The 16,072-nt window shown below is 39.5% G+C and overlaps 2 protein-coding genes across 5 annotated transcripts; both read right to left on the minus strand.

The window, feature by feature from the left end:
• Positions 1-775: 775 nt before the first annotated feature.
• cnga1a (cyclic nucleotide gated channel subunit alpha 1a) lies at positions 776-5,613 on the minus strand (the record flags this gene model as incomplete). Its single annotated transcript, XM_083926292.1, has 7 exons — positions 5,582-5,613; positions 5,421-5,465; positions 5,189-5,332; positions 4,997-5,101; positions 4,389-4,495; positions 1,819-2,429; positions 776-1,708 (listed from the first exon to the last, which is right to left on the minus strand). The coding sequence occupies exons 1-7, from the start codon at positions 5,605-5,607 to the stop codon at positions 776-778; spliced, it is 1,971 nt and encodes a 656-aa protein (XP_083782418.1). The 5' UTR covers positions 5,608-5,613.
• A 2,902-nt stretch (positions 5,614-8,515) lies between these two features.
• enam (enamelin) lies at positions 8,516-12,521 on the minus strand. 4 transcript variants are annotated; one of them, XM_083933241.1, is made up of 8 exons: positions 12,386-12,521; positions 12,146-12,210; positions 11,989-12,018; positions 11,765-11,827; positions 11,605-11,646; positions 11,448-11,474; positions 11,333-11,371; positions 8,516-9,077 (listed from the first exon to the last, which is right to left on the minus strand). In XM_083933241.1, exons 2-8 carry the CDS (start codon positions 12,200-12,202, stop codon positions 8,649-8,651), a joined length of 687 nt encoding a protein of 228 aa, XP_083789367.1. In that variant the 5' UTR covers positions 12,203-12,210; positions 12,386-12,521; the 3' UTR covers positions 8,516-8,648. The 4 variants fall into 4 exon arrangements, with proteins under 4 accessions (XP_083789367.1, XP_083789366.1, XP_083789368.1 ...); XM_083933240.1 differs by having other exon boundaries at positions 11,765-11,830; XM_083933242.1 differs by lacking the exons at positions 11,605-11,646; positions 11,765-11,827 and having other exon boundaries at positions 12,386-12,509.
• Positions 12,522-16,072: the final 3,551 nt, after the last annotated feature.

Genomic DNA, 16,072 nt, shown 5'->3' on the forward strand with positions numbered 1-16,072 from the left:
TGGGCAATGACAAAATTATATTTCTGATGTGTTTACAGTGTTTACACTGTATTAGCTTTCTAAAAAAACTTGGATCTGGAAGAACCTTCCTAATTTTAAAATCAGACCATGGTCAAATCTGAAGTTAGCTGTTCACTGCTGCCTATAGTTTATCTTTTTTCCTTGCTTTGGTTTTGCCATCAACTTGTATCTATTGATTATTATGATGCATTGTTTTTACTCCTGTCTGGCTTTTTAATGTGTTCAGTTTGTAAAACACACTGCCACTGTTGTAGCACTGCACAAATGTGCTATAAAAATAAATAGTCTTGCTTTTTATCTATTGGTTGATATAACCCTTGAGTTCCACAGCTGCTGTATGCCATGTAATTGCTATTAAATCATTGCTATCCTCTTGTGGTCAACAGTGTATACTGCAGGGTTAGGAATAGCAAAGGGTTTTCCAGTATATGACTGTCATATAATGTGCATATTCATGGAAATCACAATATTGTAATTTGGATTGAATACCAATATTGTCTTTGGCAATATTTGTGCATTTAATTACTGTTTTAATTATTTAATTCTTTTGTAATGTATATACAATGGCAATATCTTTTTAAGACAAGTTCGAGTCTGTTTTTCAGCCAGTCTTTAGTGTTTCTTGTTTTTTGTGTCTTTAATTATCTGTGAGTCCTTTAAGAAGCAAGTCCAGTAAGAAATATGTATTTTTGATAAACATGCTATTGTGGCTCAATAGAAAAGTGCTTAGTATTTGACAGAAACCATGTTTTTTTTATTTTTCCTCTTCATCCTTTCCTCCTTTATCTTTTGCTTCTTCATCTTTTTCGTCTTCCTTCTTTTCCTTTTCACCGTCTTCTTCGTCTTCCTTTTTCTCCTCGCCTTTTTCCTCTTGTTCTTTTTTCTCCCCTTCCACCTCTTTTTCTTCCTTTTTCATCTCTTCTTCCTCCTCATCCTCATCTTCCACCTCCTCTCCTGTAAGATGCTCCAGATCTGTGATGCGATGTCTCAGAGCCTTGTCAGTGTTCTTGTAATTTCCCAGAATCTTTCTCAGCTTGAATTGCGTCAGCTCCATCGAGCTGTACAATTTGTTGACCTTGTCCTCCAGCTCCTTGACCTCAGGCTGGATGTTAGCTGGGTCCAAATCTATCAGACCATCCTTCATTAGGATCTCCCGCCCTTTGTCCTCTAGCATGGTTTTGGCATCTGGATACTCTACCAGTGACTCCATCAGGTCATCCTTGGAAAGGCAGAAGAGGTCTGAGTATCCAATGCTGCGGATGTTGGCTGTTCGCCGGTTGCCTGCTTTGCTGCCTTTAATATTAAGGATACTGATTTCACCAAAGTAGCTGCCACTTCCCAACACAACAAATTGTGTGACACCATCATCGGCAACTACTGCAAGTTTTCCATCTTTGATGATGTACATCTCGCGGCCAATGTCCCCCTTTTTGCAGATATAGTCTCCGGGGCTGAACACCTGTGGCCGCAGCTTGAGTACCAGCTCGATCAGCAGGCCTGCCTCACAATCTGCAAAAATACGAACTTTCCTGAGCGTCTCCATGTGAACTTGGATGGCGATCTCAGCCTTTAGTTTGTCTGGTAGATACCTCAGCACCTCTCTTTCATCCTGTGCCTTGCCATTATTCCACAGATAGTCAAACCACTTGATGACTCGCAACTCAAGATCCTTACTGACCTTTCGAACCTGTAAACAAAAAGTAAACATGAACAATCAACATGAGATCAAAACAACGATTATTTTGTTCATTCCTGTTCCAATTTTTTTGAGTGGAAAAGAAAAAAAGATCAATCTACCTGCATGTACTGCTTGATGTTGTCAATCCGGGACTGGAACTGAGCTTGGGCAGCATTCATGTTGGAGATCATGGTGGCAATGTTTCCTACAATGGTGGCAAAGATCAAGACCCCCACTAAAAAGTCAATCACGTGAAAGAAAAATTCTGAGTCCAACGCCGGTGGTGGAGTTTCTCCGATGGTAGTCAGGGTCAGTGTGGACCAATAGAGGCTGAACGAATACTTCCTGCCAAACTCTCCAAATGCAGGCTCATCAGGATCATCGAGAGCCGGGTAAACCCAGTCGTCAGCACCAAAACCAATATATTTGGAGAAAGAGAAGTAGAAGCAGGCGTTCCAGTGGATGATAATGAGGATGTACATAATCAAGTTTCCAATGCGGAAGATGTTGGGATAGTTGGTTTTAGTCTCTGTCCTTGTGAAGAACTCCATCATGCGGCCGATTCTCAGCAGCTTGTTGATGCGGATCTCTGGGTAGTCAAGGCCGAAGTAGAAATAGAGGAAGTCAGTGGGCAGCATGGAGATGAAATCAAGACGGAACTGGAAGCTGTTGATGTAACTATCAAGTAGCCGCTTCTTGTCTTTCACCATCAGGCCTTGCTCAAGGTAACCTGCATTCAAAGAGGTGGAAAGTTGAAAGACAAATAGGTAGACATTAGTTTTTTCACGAGTGAACAAAAGTCCTAGAGAAAGGTTGGAATTAAATCAAAAGTATACCCTATTATTGCAATACTCACCGTTGATTACACACAGATGATCACCATTTAAATTCTAATTATCTTGCAACTTTAGAAAAAGTTGGCTGCATCAGTGTTAATTTAGGCTATAAAAAAGGGATCTCAATACTTATGCAATGTAGTGTTTTAAATGTGTTCATTATTTAGATCAATTTGCAAAGAATTGCTCTCACATTTTTATTTCCTTTTGGTCATTGCCCTTACAAATCCTCATTACATCCATTGTGATTCAGATTTCTTAAACAATGAAACATCCTGTCAAAGACGGGTGAATATGTTTTCATCTGCACTCTCCAAAGATGTGATTGAAATGCTTAAAGGATAGGTTCACATTTAATACAATACTCACATACCCTCATGACCAAAAGTTAACATAGACTTACAGTATTTTTTTAACGCCACATACCGTAATTTCCGGACTATAAAGCGCACCTGACTATAAGCCTCACCAGCTAAATTTAGGGTAAAATACAGATTGCTCCATATATAAGCCGCACCCGACTATAAACCGCAGGCGTTTTGATGTGTAATTACCGTAGTATATAGGGGTTCCTGCTACCACGGAGGGGATTGTCGGGACAGAGATGACTGTTTGGGAACGCAAAGCGTCCCATTTATTAACAATAAATCTTTCAATCATTCAATCAAACTTTCACATCTTTGACATGGCGAACAGCATTCGTGCGAGTACAAATAATACAACGGTGCAAAGTAATACAAAGTGCTCGCTTGTGACACGGCAGTAAAAGTGCAGTCCCGCGGCCGCTTACGTTATCAAAATAACCAGCCTACTACCGGTGAAAAGTCAGTTCTTCATGCTGCCTTCTCCAACGTCTCACCATTGATTCATTGATGTCAAGGGTACGTGCGGCAGCAGCTCTATTTCCTTCTTTGACAGCCAGATCGATTGCCTTTAACTTAAAAGCAGCATCATATGCACTTCTCTGTTTGTTTTCCATGTTGAGGGTGTTTGCATGAACACTTCCTTCGCGCAAACTGTCGCTGACTCTCTCCTACTCTTTGTTTTGCTCTCGTTACCTGGCGCCAGATGTCTGCCTCGGTCTCGCGCATCCTCGGTAGTGCGCGCCCCTGGTTACCGTAAGCCGTAGAAAAGCCGCACCGTTGAATAAGCCGCAGGGACCAGAACGAGGGAAAAAAGTAGCGGCTTATAGTCCGGAAATTACGGTACCTAAGTAATGTAAAAAATATAATTATTATAACCGAAACCTCAATGTTTACCTAAACCTAACCAAGTAGTTTTGTTGCCTAAACCAGCCCGTTCTCATTCCCAGGGTGTCAAATGCCGTCATTTTATCACATGCTTCAGCGTTTTTTAAAGCATAAGGCACCCTTAAGGGCCATTCTGAAATGCACCAGAGTCTTAACTGTAAACCCATTTGTGGCAATAGACTTTTAGAGCAAGTGGTATTTTTAGTTTGAGTTCCCAATGTTAATCATGTATTACCCGTGTTGAAAACAGCAACCGTAGTTGATCGTCACAGTTACTACCAGGGGTGCCCAGTGCATTGATAATGAAGGGGTCCTGACAAATCATTCATTTGTAAGAACGGGTTGCTTAAACAGATTCTGTTATGTCCTCATGTTGATGAACACAAAAATTGTGCACAACTCTTCATGATATATATAAACCATTTTATGAGGATATTTTGTAGGAAGAGATCTAATCATGTGCAGAATGAACAGGAGGAGCAACAGTAGCTGCTCATTATTTCATCAGTTCATATGTGGGTATGCGAATGTTCTTTTAAGACAGACTTCGAAAACTTGATCCATCAACAGATTTTGATTGTAATGGTCAGGTCAGCTTTTCACCTGTTCTGGTCCTGAAGAACATATCAGCAAGGTAGATGATGTCTGAGCTGTAGTCCAGAATAACCCAGTAAATGAGGTAGTTATGCTGTAGCTCCTCAAAGCAAGCCCTGTTAGCAGGAGAAAAAGATCAACAGCAATGAGTGTTGTCATGTGTTTCATTAATTGATTCATGTCAAGTCCCTTTTTATTTATATAGGCTCAGGGGGCTTTAACAATCTGAAAGCATAGGGCTACAACACCCTCTGTCGCTTTCGACCCTCGTTTCAAATAAGGACAAACTCCTAAACTTGTTTAACAGGGAAAATATGAAATAGCAACTGGGGAGGAATCTGTGCAAGAGATGGCATGTGTACAAAATAGGCCAACATCAGTTACAACACAGACAATTCATATGACAAAATGATACAATTTGTTCAGCACCTTCACCACCACATCCTATTGTGGTACTGCTGCAGCCGATCTGGTGCCATCTCCCTAGTCTCAACACAAACTATGGCAGGAATTATTGCAATGTATATTCAAATTAATTTTCAGAACTTGCAACCAGCTTTTGAAAGAAAAAGGACATGTACGGCGTCAAAAGAGAATCACTGTTTCATCGAAGTCACCTGGCTATGATCATGGTCCAGTTGTACATGACTGGTAGTGTGATGATGAACAGCCAGTTGTAATACAAATTCCCAGCAGGATTAATGACAAATAGTTCTTTAGGCCTTCAAAAAGAGAGAGAGAAAGTATGAATTATTTATCTATAAGTTAAAAAGTTGCCTTGAGGAAGTTGCTCTGAATGATGCACTTACTTCTCTTTGTCTTTTTCCTTTTCTTTTTGTTTTTCCTTCTCCTCTTTTTCCTTTGCTTCTTTTTCTTCCCTTTCCTTCTTTGCCATCTCTTCTTTTTCCTTTGCTTCTTTTTCTTCCTTGTCCTTCTTTTCCTTCTCCTTCTTTCTGCAACACAATACATTCGAGAATACTGAGCATTAAATATTATTTTAAAGCAACATTTGCTAAAAGTTTTGTAATATAGCAAAATTACTCTTTCTTCTCTTTCTTCTCCTTCTTCCTGTTTTTCTTTTTCTCCCTGGAAAAGGATTAATTAACACATTTAATAGGCCTAACTGAACTCAGAGCATCAAAGAGAAACTGATTTTCACAAGGGCTTCACTTATCTCGCCGGGACTTCATAGCCATACTCACTCTTCATTGTTATTGCTGTTATTCATGTTGAGCAGACGGTAAGGATTTAATTCAGGCGCACTTCTGGAAGAAACAACACGTTAAAAGTTAATTAACTGTCTTACTTCCTCATTAATGTATTGTATGCTCTTTGTTTTTGCTTACAGGTCATCCTCGCTGGACTCTACACTGTCTGTGAAGAGTTGTGGCACAGTGAGGTAAGAAAGGGTGGTTGAAGTGGTCATGGCAGCAGTTCTGCAGTTTACCCTGGAAAAATTTGTGGAGATTCTATGTAGGATGACATGACAAGAGGGTAAATAACATAGAAATTAAATTGGATAAAAAGGACATTTTCATTCAAATCAATGTAGCAGAATGGTCAGAGATGCAGCCATTTCTATGTGTAACATTGCCAAGTAACATACTAAATTCTGTATCAATCACAAATCGCGGAGGTGAGGTTTTGCAGTAACGTCAAAACAAGCACTGGAGTAGTGACATTAGGAGAGCCAGCCATTAAACAACATTTAACAACGTATGCTTCAACCACACACTCCTGTCACCACGTAGGAATGCAAATTGCTATCGCCAGATGAAGACGGCTTATTTTCTGTGACCGGTATGGTTTGGGGCCATTTAGCAAGCTAGCGAACTAACCAGCTGGTTGGTTTCTAGTTTGCTGGTTCCGCCCTGTATTCATGCTGCATTGGTTTGGAGAAAGTGAGCCTAATAGCAGGTTGGGTCTAATGTACTTCCCCCTCACTCTCTGCAGATCTCGAGACCATCTCCCGAGCTGCGTCGGTCGATACACTTTAGACCCGTGTCGTCACCATTACAACTTACAACAATAGCCATTTGTTTTGTACTAGTCAAATTACCATGCAAAACAGTTCAATGCCCTTTCCATCCAATTTAATTTCTATGTTAAATAATCTTTTGTACTACAATGGTCTGCCCCAGCAGTATGATAATCCTAATAGACCCTAATATAAAGCTGAAACTATATCTTTATTACTTATTCAGTCAACTGACAGGAAATTAGTTGGATTGAATTATGATAATTTAAGTATTTTTAAAAGCAAAAATGGCAAACAAAAACTGCTACCATTACCATATCTGGTTGGTTTCTTGTTCTTCTATGATACTAAACTGAATATCTTTGGGTTTCATACTGTTAGTTAAACAAGACATTAGCCCACATATGTCTATTAGTCTCCATAGCTGCAATGCATTATTTGAATCAAAACATAAAGAATAGATGAAACAGGCACCACAACTGTGTTTCCAGTTGCATAGCATCAAAGGTGTAATGTTCTTAAAATATTAATTTCTTGGGACAGTAAACAAACTTTAAAGTCATGTTTTTCTGCTTACATTTTTTAGTAGTTTCTGCACTTAGGCTTAACGATCATCTTCTTTTGAAGAGACCAAAAAAGAAAACAACATTTTCAAAGAAACAGTGCATCACCTGATACCATTTAAGAAAAATTAAATTAGGAAAATATATTATCTAGTACGTTATGTTTATTACTCCATATGAGACCCCGGCCAGACATCTTAAATACGGCAGGTTTGTGTGAAAATAACCAGAACTCATTAAAAGCCAAATCAATGCATTAATTTTGCATTAGCAGTCCAATAACTCAATACATTCAGTTTCACATAACTTACCTTTTCTACTTGTTAATGTAATGGGAAATCCATTTGGCTCTTATCCTTTTGTCGTTTTTTTTAAAGACCTGGAAGATGTCCACTCACAACAGCAGCACATTTATTGTATTAATCATTTGATGCTATTTAAAATAATATAAGTATAACCTATAAGCATTGAGTCTAACTAACTGTGTCATAGAGCCCCAGTGACCCTGATAAGGATTTGTGGATTAGAGTTGGCTGAGAAGGGGAGAAGCAAAGTCACTCATCCTCCGTATATGTCCACTCCAGTGAAAGATGATTCTTTTAACTGAAATTTGGACAGCTTTCAGTGAGACTGTTAGCAAGGATCCAGAACACTGAAACACATTTTGTGTTGACACCTCTTTTTTAAAATGTTTTATCTGCGACAGGCTATAATTTTCCTGACCACTGCTGCGTAACAGCAGAGGATTTAGTCTGTCTACTTGCACACACACACACACACACACACACACACACACACACACACACACACACACACACACACACACACACACACACACGCACACACACACACACACACGAAAAAACACACACACACACACACACACAAACACACAGCACAGCCTCCTGCTCAGTCAGCACTCTCGGCCATATCCACCTCTGATCCTATTAGATCGTGCCGGGCATTACAGGTTTCAGATCAGGTTGATCATGTTCCTTTTGTATGAATAAGAATCATGAGAGTGGAAATAAATCTGAACCTCTATCAGTGTTCAGTTCAGTGTGCAGCTTCTTAACAACAGGAGTTCCTCCTTCAATGCGTTACTATAGACATCTTGTGGTTCACTCCCTGTTGGCTTATGTGGCGTATGCAGTTTTATGATACAATTCACTGCACTTATATAAACTGAGGAACATATCTGGATGTGCAATATGTCTGATTTTGTATTGAATATAGTATATATTGATGGTATATATTAGTATAGTATAATTTATAGAAAAGGCCTTTTTCCAAGCTGACATTTCAACATGCAGGAAAAGCAGAGATGTTCATTCTAAAATTAATGGTTGCGTTAGTTTCAGGGTCCTGGTTGTGCACCTGGACACTGATAAATATGACAGAACCATCGTTAATGATACTAGTAACAACTGGGGTTTTTCTACTCGGACTAGTCAAAATGTAAGCTGTGAAAAGGCCTATTTGTACAGAGTCCCTGAAAACTCCAAAGATATGATACAAGATAAAGATACAAGATATACAAACATTTTTCTCTTTCATGCACAATCATGACTAATCAATCCCAACTGAATTCCAAGTACAGAACTGGAAAAAGTATTTTAATTAAAGACTGAAAGAAGTACACAACTTTTTTCTTTGTCGTTGCTTTTTCAATCTATTGCTGTGACTGCTGACAAAGGAGCACTTGGGCTGCTAATAAGAGAAAGGGAACTACACTGCAGCAGGATCTGCTGCCACTCCAGTTGTGTCAGTCTCCGCTGCCAGCGGGGCAGCACCGGCATCAGCGGCACCAGTATCAACAGCAGCAGGGACATCGTCTGCGGCAGGGGCAGCCGCGTCGACAGCCACCTCAGGGGTAACATCAACGGGAACCACATCAACAGGAGGCACATCAACAGCAGCAGCATCAACCGTTGCAGCATCAGCTGGTTCGACAGCTGCTGCAGGGTCTGCTGCTGGGTCTGCTACAGGGTCTGCTGCAGGGTCTGCTGCCGGGTCTGCTGCAGGGTCTGCTGCCGGCTCTACTGGTGCTTCTTCAACCACAGCTGCCTCCACCTCCTCGGCCTCCTCTACCTCATCAGAGTTTAGGGGGGCAGCAGGACCACCTGGTGCTGCAGCTTTTGGGGCAGGGTCACCTTCCTGTGCCAAGGAGATAGAGAGAAAATTACTTAGATGTACATACAGTTCAGACCTTTGCTTATCCACGGAAACAAAAAGAGTGCAAAGCCTGTTAAAACAGTATTATGTCTTTTGTGACTCTGGAGGAGCTTTGTTAAGTGTGATAAAATGATTCAAGTAACACTTGAGTCATCTGACTCTGTTTTTGGAGAATAAACATATTTAACAACGAGCCTGTGTACCAGCCTGTGGCATTAAGTTTGGAAGATGTGGACATAGCAGGCAGGGAGGGTCAAATGAAAATAGTTTTATCCATTCAATGGGACAGGTTAGAATATGTCTGCTGCTTCAGTCAGTCTCTATTTGGGCTTCCATTTCAAAGTACAATACGTACCTACCTAAGTTATACCTTTTTATCCCTTTACGATTATTACAAATTAATGTATGCATAATAATAATATGCTGGAACGTTGTTAGTTACACAAGTGGTTTTCTTTCTATGAGAAGGTAAAATATCTGCTGTGAAAAAAAGATAACATTCAGCAAAATGTTCAACACATGAGGTGATTCAAAAACTGTTTTCATCACTGGAGTGATTCCTTTTTCCTGAATTTGATTTGGGGAAACAAACACACAGTACTTAAGGGGTCCGTTTCACAAAGCAGGTTCAACAAACTCTGAGTCTAACCCTGAACTCTGAGTTGATCTACTCTGAGATAGGAAACTCTGAGTTTTCGGTTCCAGAACAGCTGATTTGCGTTAGTTTGATCAACTCTGAGTAGTTTGACCTGGAGTTAAGCGCGTGCACCACAAGTATAAAAAGACAGCATCAATAAAGCCCTGACGAGTCACCATGGCAACGTGGAACAACAGGGCTACGCTACCACTGGAATTGGAAATATTAATGCGCTCATACGGGAGTTTGAGCACATTTTTCGCCGAAAGTGTAACACCGCTGCAGCAGCAAAAGAGAGGGAGACGGTGCGGGAGAACATTGCTGCTCGGGTCAGTGCATAAGTTTAAATGTAGTCCAGTTGCAATCACAATAATATCACAGGGGAAACTGCTTGAGTGGTAGCCTATTAATTCATTTAATTTAGGTGCATTCACACGGGGAAGAAGCGCACTTGGCAGCAGCTTAAGATGAAACATAAAAACATTGTTCAAACAGATAAAACCTCGGCACAATCTCAAGTTGACGCCTCATTTTGAGCATGTTTTACATTGTAAAGTAAATATTACCGTAAGTGGCTGTTTTATATGTTGTATAAAAAACTCCCATTTGTAAAAAACTCAGCGCAACACACAATATCTGCTGGGATGTGAGAGCATGACTTTGGTTGTTAATGTTGGAAATGTAAGGACAGATGAGGTTATGTATGTAAATGATGGACTGTGACATGAAACGGTACCGCTCAAAAAAAAAAAAAAAAAAAAATTGCCTGGAAATGCAAGTACATCTATAATCAATAGTTTGAATATCATCTCCCGACGAATATTTAATTATCTGCGCAGTAATGCTGCACCTTCATCCACGGGATCATTATCAAAAGGACATGCTATGGTAGTGGAAATAGTTGCCACCTAATAAAACTTATAATGATGAACTGATGTTTGCAATGATTTTCTGAAAAACAGACGACAGAACTATACTACGCCAAAACTCGCCCGCTGACTGAATGAATGAGGAAATCAAACACCGTGTGTGGCTGAAAGAGGGCGGAGACAGAGAGAAACTCGAGGTTTTCTGAGAAAAACCTGGTCCCGACCAGGTTCGTTTCAGAGAGCATGTTACCATGGTAACTGACCGAGAGTTTAAGTTACCTCTCTTTGTGAAACAGGCTAGAGTTACCCCTCTGTCTCTGGTTTGAGTTACCTCCCTTTGTGAAACGGAAAACTCAGAGTTTTCCTCATTTCAGGGTTAACAGACTCAGAGTTTTCACTAAACCTGCTTTGTGAAACGGACCCCTGGTCTTTCTTTGGGCTCCCAACTGAAATTCAGTGCCCATGTTTCCTTTTATGATTATTGGATGCTTCTTTGCTGCCTGTATGCTGTCTTTACCAGACCCACAGGTATCCAACATCCAATGTTTTTTTCAACTCAATGTTAATCCAATTGGGGTGTTTTTGATGTCCTTTTTTTGTCTGGCACCTTCAACAGTAGTAGCAGAGTACCAGTAGACATTTAAATCACCAAAGAGAGATCAAAATTTCTAGTTTATTTTTGTTATACAAAATATACTTGAGTTCCGTTTGGTATGGCGATGTCTGCTCACCTCAGTCTCCTCCTCTGATGCAGCTGGCGCAGCATCCACCTGCATAAATAAAACACATGAAACAGCATATTGACTTGTGACAAATAAGATGCTGAGATGCTTTAAGTAAACTTACCACTGCTGCTGCCGCAGCTGGATCAGCCTGAACAAATGAATAATTCATGAATAAGTAACACACCAACTTCAATAGTAATGCTTTTAAGTTAATATTCAAAGTTTCATATAAATATTAAACTCAAGATATGTTAGAGTCTAACAAGATATAAACTCACAGGAGCACCAGCAGCACGCAGGAAGGGGTTTCCAACTACTCCCTGGAAAAATACAGATTATTCATCATAATTAATGACTAGTGCCAAATTATCTGAATTGATGAAGATTTATATTTCTTTGTTCTTTTTTTTTGGTGGAACTACAATAAACCCTCACTACCTGCTGCTGGTACAGCCTGTACATCTCCATCCACCTCAGGGCTTCATTCGCATGTGCTGCAACCTGCTGAGGAAATACCGGACATCTCCAGACATGTGCAGTACACCGATAATCCTCACTCTGTCAGACACCTATCATACTATACATTTGATGACATGTCTAAAGCATGGTATGACATGCCATGGGAGACAGACAAAGAAACCTTACAGAAAGGCAAGTCTTACGTTTTCCTCATTGCTTTCACTCTGCGCAACCTGCAAACCAAACAAAAGAAAAGACGAAGCAGAACTTTATGGATTTTCTCTGAAGAAAAACAGTGTTTAAAAGTTATCAGTTGGAAGACTAAATGATACATTTAGATCATATTTAGGAAAGACTCACAGGAGCAGCCAAGGCAGTGATCAGCAGGCACATCATGAACACCAATAGCTTCATCATGATTATTCCTAATAAAGATAATCAGTAAATAAATTTGCATTCTTTATTTCCTTTTCTAAATAACAAAACAGCCCTTCTGAAAGTAAAATTATAGGATAAACTGGCTTCAAGACCTAAATTATTAGCAGGGCTGTTCTGTCACACTTAAAATTATAATACAATTGTATGAAAAGTACATCTCACCTTTTTTTCTGGCGAAGAGAGAAAGTGAAGATGTGTCTCCTCAGGGATGAAAAGTAATCTACTTCATCTCTAACATGGTTGCCATTTAAATACTAGAAGGTCCCGTGACTGCCAATCACATTCAGTAAAAGTCTGAGAGCTATGTGTTTGAAAAAAAAAAAAAATCTTCTTACACTTTGGAAAAAAAAGAGACATAGGGTTAAGGCCCCTGTTTTAGTTAATTATATGCTGTGCAAGTATGCTTGGCACAAACACGCCTCTCTTTATTGCCCTAAAACAACCAAACAGAAAAAAACAGGGCGGCGTGAAAAGACAAGCTGACATAAGCATGTAATGATAATGACTGAGAGACATCACTTACTTTGTTATTGAAAATAAGACAAGATTAGAGAAAAGACTGAAAAATTAATACAGATATGTGTAGCAGAATTTTGTTTTTTTCTTATTTCAAACACCATTAATTATCCATATAAAATATTGTGTGCACATGGTTGCATTTGTATTAACAATCTGATAATGTCATTAATCATTCATTGGGACCATTTCTCTGCAGAGGGACTACTTTTGATACATGTAGTGTTGCTTTCGTCAAAATGATGACGAAATATCTTCATCAACGAACCTCTATCACGTGACGAAAACTAGACGAGATGAATCGAAAATGCTGGGCATGTGACGATGACTAAGACTAGATATATAATGCAATTTCGTTGACGAATAAAAACGAGACGAAATGTCTCTTCATTTTCGTCAACGAAATATCGTTGTTTCGTCTCGTTTAGTCATGTTATTATTATTATTATTATTATTTTGTAGTTTTCTCCCAGTCTCGCGTCTGGGTGACGTCACTTCCTCAATCCCCACACGTGCATTATTTAGATTCAGAAGCTGCCGCTGCTGTGGGTCAGGGTTAACGTTAGAGTTAGGGTTAGGGTTAGCGAGGACTAAAGAAACATGAGAACAAAGTCTGACACCAGCCGGGGGTCGTGTTTGAAAGAAGAAGAAGAAACACTTTCATTACATAGACGTGGAAAAGAAAAAGGAATGTTTTGTGGAAAAAGAAAGAGATGAATGCGACCACAAAATCACTGGAAAAAACACCACAGATCTTAAGAGACACCTCAGGGCATCCCATAATGAACTTTAGGTAAGTCAGGACATTAACGTAACGATACTTTCTGTTTTTTTAAGCTCATGCGACATGAGGCTACGGTTAATGTGTTGGGTTTTAACGCTAACTTTAGGGTTAGCCACTGGAGCTGTGTGTGTGTGTGTGTGTGTGTGTGTGCGTGTGTGTGCGTGTGTGTTTAGTTCCTACCTGACTGACTCACTCTATAAGTGCACTAAACTTCCCCTTGTTGGCCAAATACGTTCACTTGTTTTGTGTTTCACAGAGCAAATCACACTGAACACACTGAATTTGGCATCAACATAAATTGGATTACTTATTCTAGACCTGTACATGCATGTAAACTAAAGATATCTGCATGGGTTTGGGTAAAAGAAAATGTTGGTTTCGTCAATACTACTAGATACTTTTATTATATTGATTAAATATAATTGCAGTCCTAAAAAGAGACTAATATACAATTTTCTTTGACTAAAACTAGACTAAAATGTCGTAAGTTTTCGTCGACTAAAACTAGACTAAAATGCTCAGACTTTTAGTCGACTAAAACTAGCCTAGACTAAAAGTAAAACAGGCTGCCAAAAACAACACTAGATACATGCACTTTTACGTAAATAAGATTTCAAATACAAGAATTTTACTTGTATTGGACCTGTTGCTGTGTGGTTGTGTATATGTCACGGTATGTACCCACTGTGCAATGTAACGTCTTTTCTATGACGTATTTTTCATTTTGTCATTTTTGGATGTCCAATTTTGGCCCACTGGAAGGGTTGTTTTTTAACGCCAAGCAACGTCTTTTTTCTACATTTCCGAAATGTCAAATGTTGACGTCCATGTGAGGGCTATTTATAGTTTAAATGTGGTCGTTTGTGGACGTTTTTTCAACACTAAATTTAGACTAATTTTAGACTTCTTCTATAATAATAATATGGTGCTTTTCTAGGGTCATACACTTTACTTAAAGCACTCTTACAGAGTTTATGTATTTATATATTCATATATACTGTATAGGAAATATTATAAGGAAGCACTCCACAAATTTAGTTACACTCAGATAAAACGTGAAGTTATTGTACTTGGCCCCGAAGGCCTCCGAAACTCAATATCTAAAGATGATGGTGTTGTGCTATCCTCGAGCACCACAGTAAGGAATCTGGGTGTTAGTTTTGATCAGGATATGTCCTTTGATTCTCACATAAAACTAAGGACAAGGACTGCATATTTTCACCTGTGTAATATTGAAAAAATTAGGAACATTGTGTCTCAGAAAGATGCAGAAAATCTAGTCCATGCATTTTTTACTTCCAGGCTGGACTATTGCAACTTCTTATTATCAGGCTGCTCCAATAAGTCTGTTAGGAGTCTACAATTGGTCCATAATGCTGCAGCTCATATACTGACTAATACAAATCAAAGAGAACATATTTCTCCTGTATTAGCTTCCTTGCAAAGGTTACCTGTAAAAGCAAGAATAGAATTTAAAATCCTTCTCCTTGCCTACAAAGCTCTTATTGGTCAGGCTCTGTCGTATCTTAAAGAGCTCATAGTACCGTATTACCCGATTAGATCGCTGCGCTCTGACAAAGCAGGGCTACTTGTCATTTTTAGAGTCTTCAAAATTAGAATGGGAGGCAGAGCCTTCAGCTAACAGGCTCCTCTCCTTTGGAACCAACTCCCAACTGTTGTTCGAGAGGAGGACACTGTCCCCATATTTAAGAGTAAACTTAAAACTTTCCTCTTGGCTAAAGCTTATAGCTACGGCTTACTCGCCCTTAGCTGTGTTGCTATTGGCATTTCTCTTAGAGTCTGCATTAACAGGGCTATAGGCCTAGTCTGTCTGGGCTAATACTGTTCCCGATACTCTGAGCTTCTCTCCCCTCTGTCTGTATCTTCATGTCTCATCAATGCATGTTATTAATTAAACATCTTCCGCAGAGTTGTTTGTGCTTTGTCGTCTCGCAGGTCTCTGCGGATCTTGGTGGTGCCTGCTGCCGTGGTCCTGCATGACCCTTCCTGCTGCTATAATTATTATTACTCATATATACTATCATTAGTTACTATAAATTATAAAATTTGCTGTCTCTTTTCTCTTTCTCTCTCCTTTTCTCTCTCCCCAACCGGTCATGACAGATGGCCTTCCTCCATAGAGTTGTGACTGTTCGATGTTCCTGCCTATTAGAGGGAAGGTTTTCGTTGCCGCTGTGTGCATAAGATTACTACTCATAGGGGAATTTTTGGGTCTATGTAAATCATAAATAGAGTGTGGTATTTACCTACTCCATATGTAAAGTGTCCTGAAATAACTTTTGTTATGAACTGGCACTGTAAAATTGAATTGAATTGAATATATACGGTATATCTATATATATAGCTTTCCAGACACCTGTGTGTGTGTGTGTGTGTGTGTGTGTGTGTGTGTGTGTGTGTGTGTGTGTGTGCCAATGGGAAGTACTTTCATGGTGTCTGAGCTTCCACTGATCCCTGTGCTTGTTTTTAGCTGGTGTGGCTGTACAGCACAGTGCTTTTGAACATTGCAGGTTTCTTATGTATATTTT

Source organism: Echiichthys vipera (assembly GCF_963691815.1).
Source record: "Echiichthys vipera genome assembly, chromosome: 2".
NCBI classification, from domain to species: Eukaryota; Metazoa; Chordata; class Actinopteri; order Perciformes; family Trachinidae; genus Echiichthys; species Echiichthys vipera.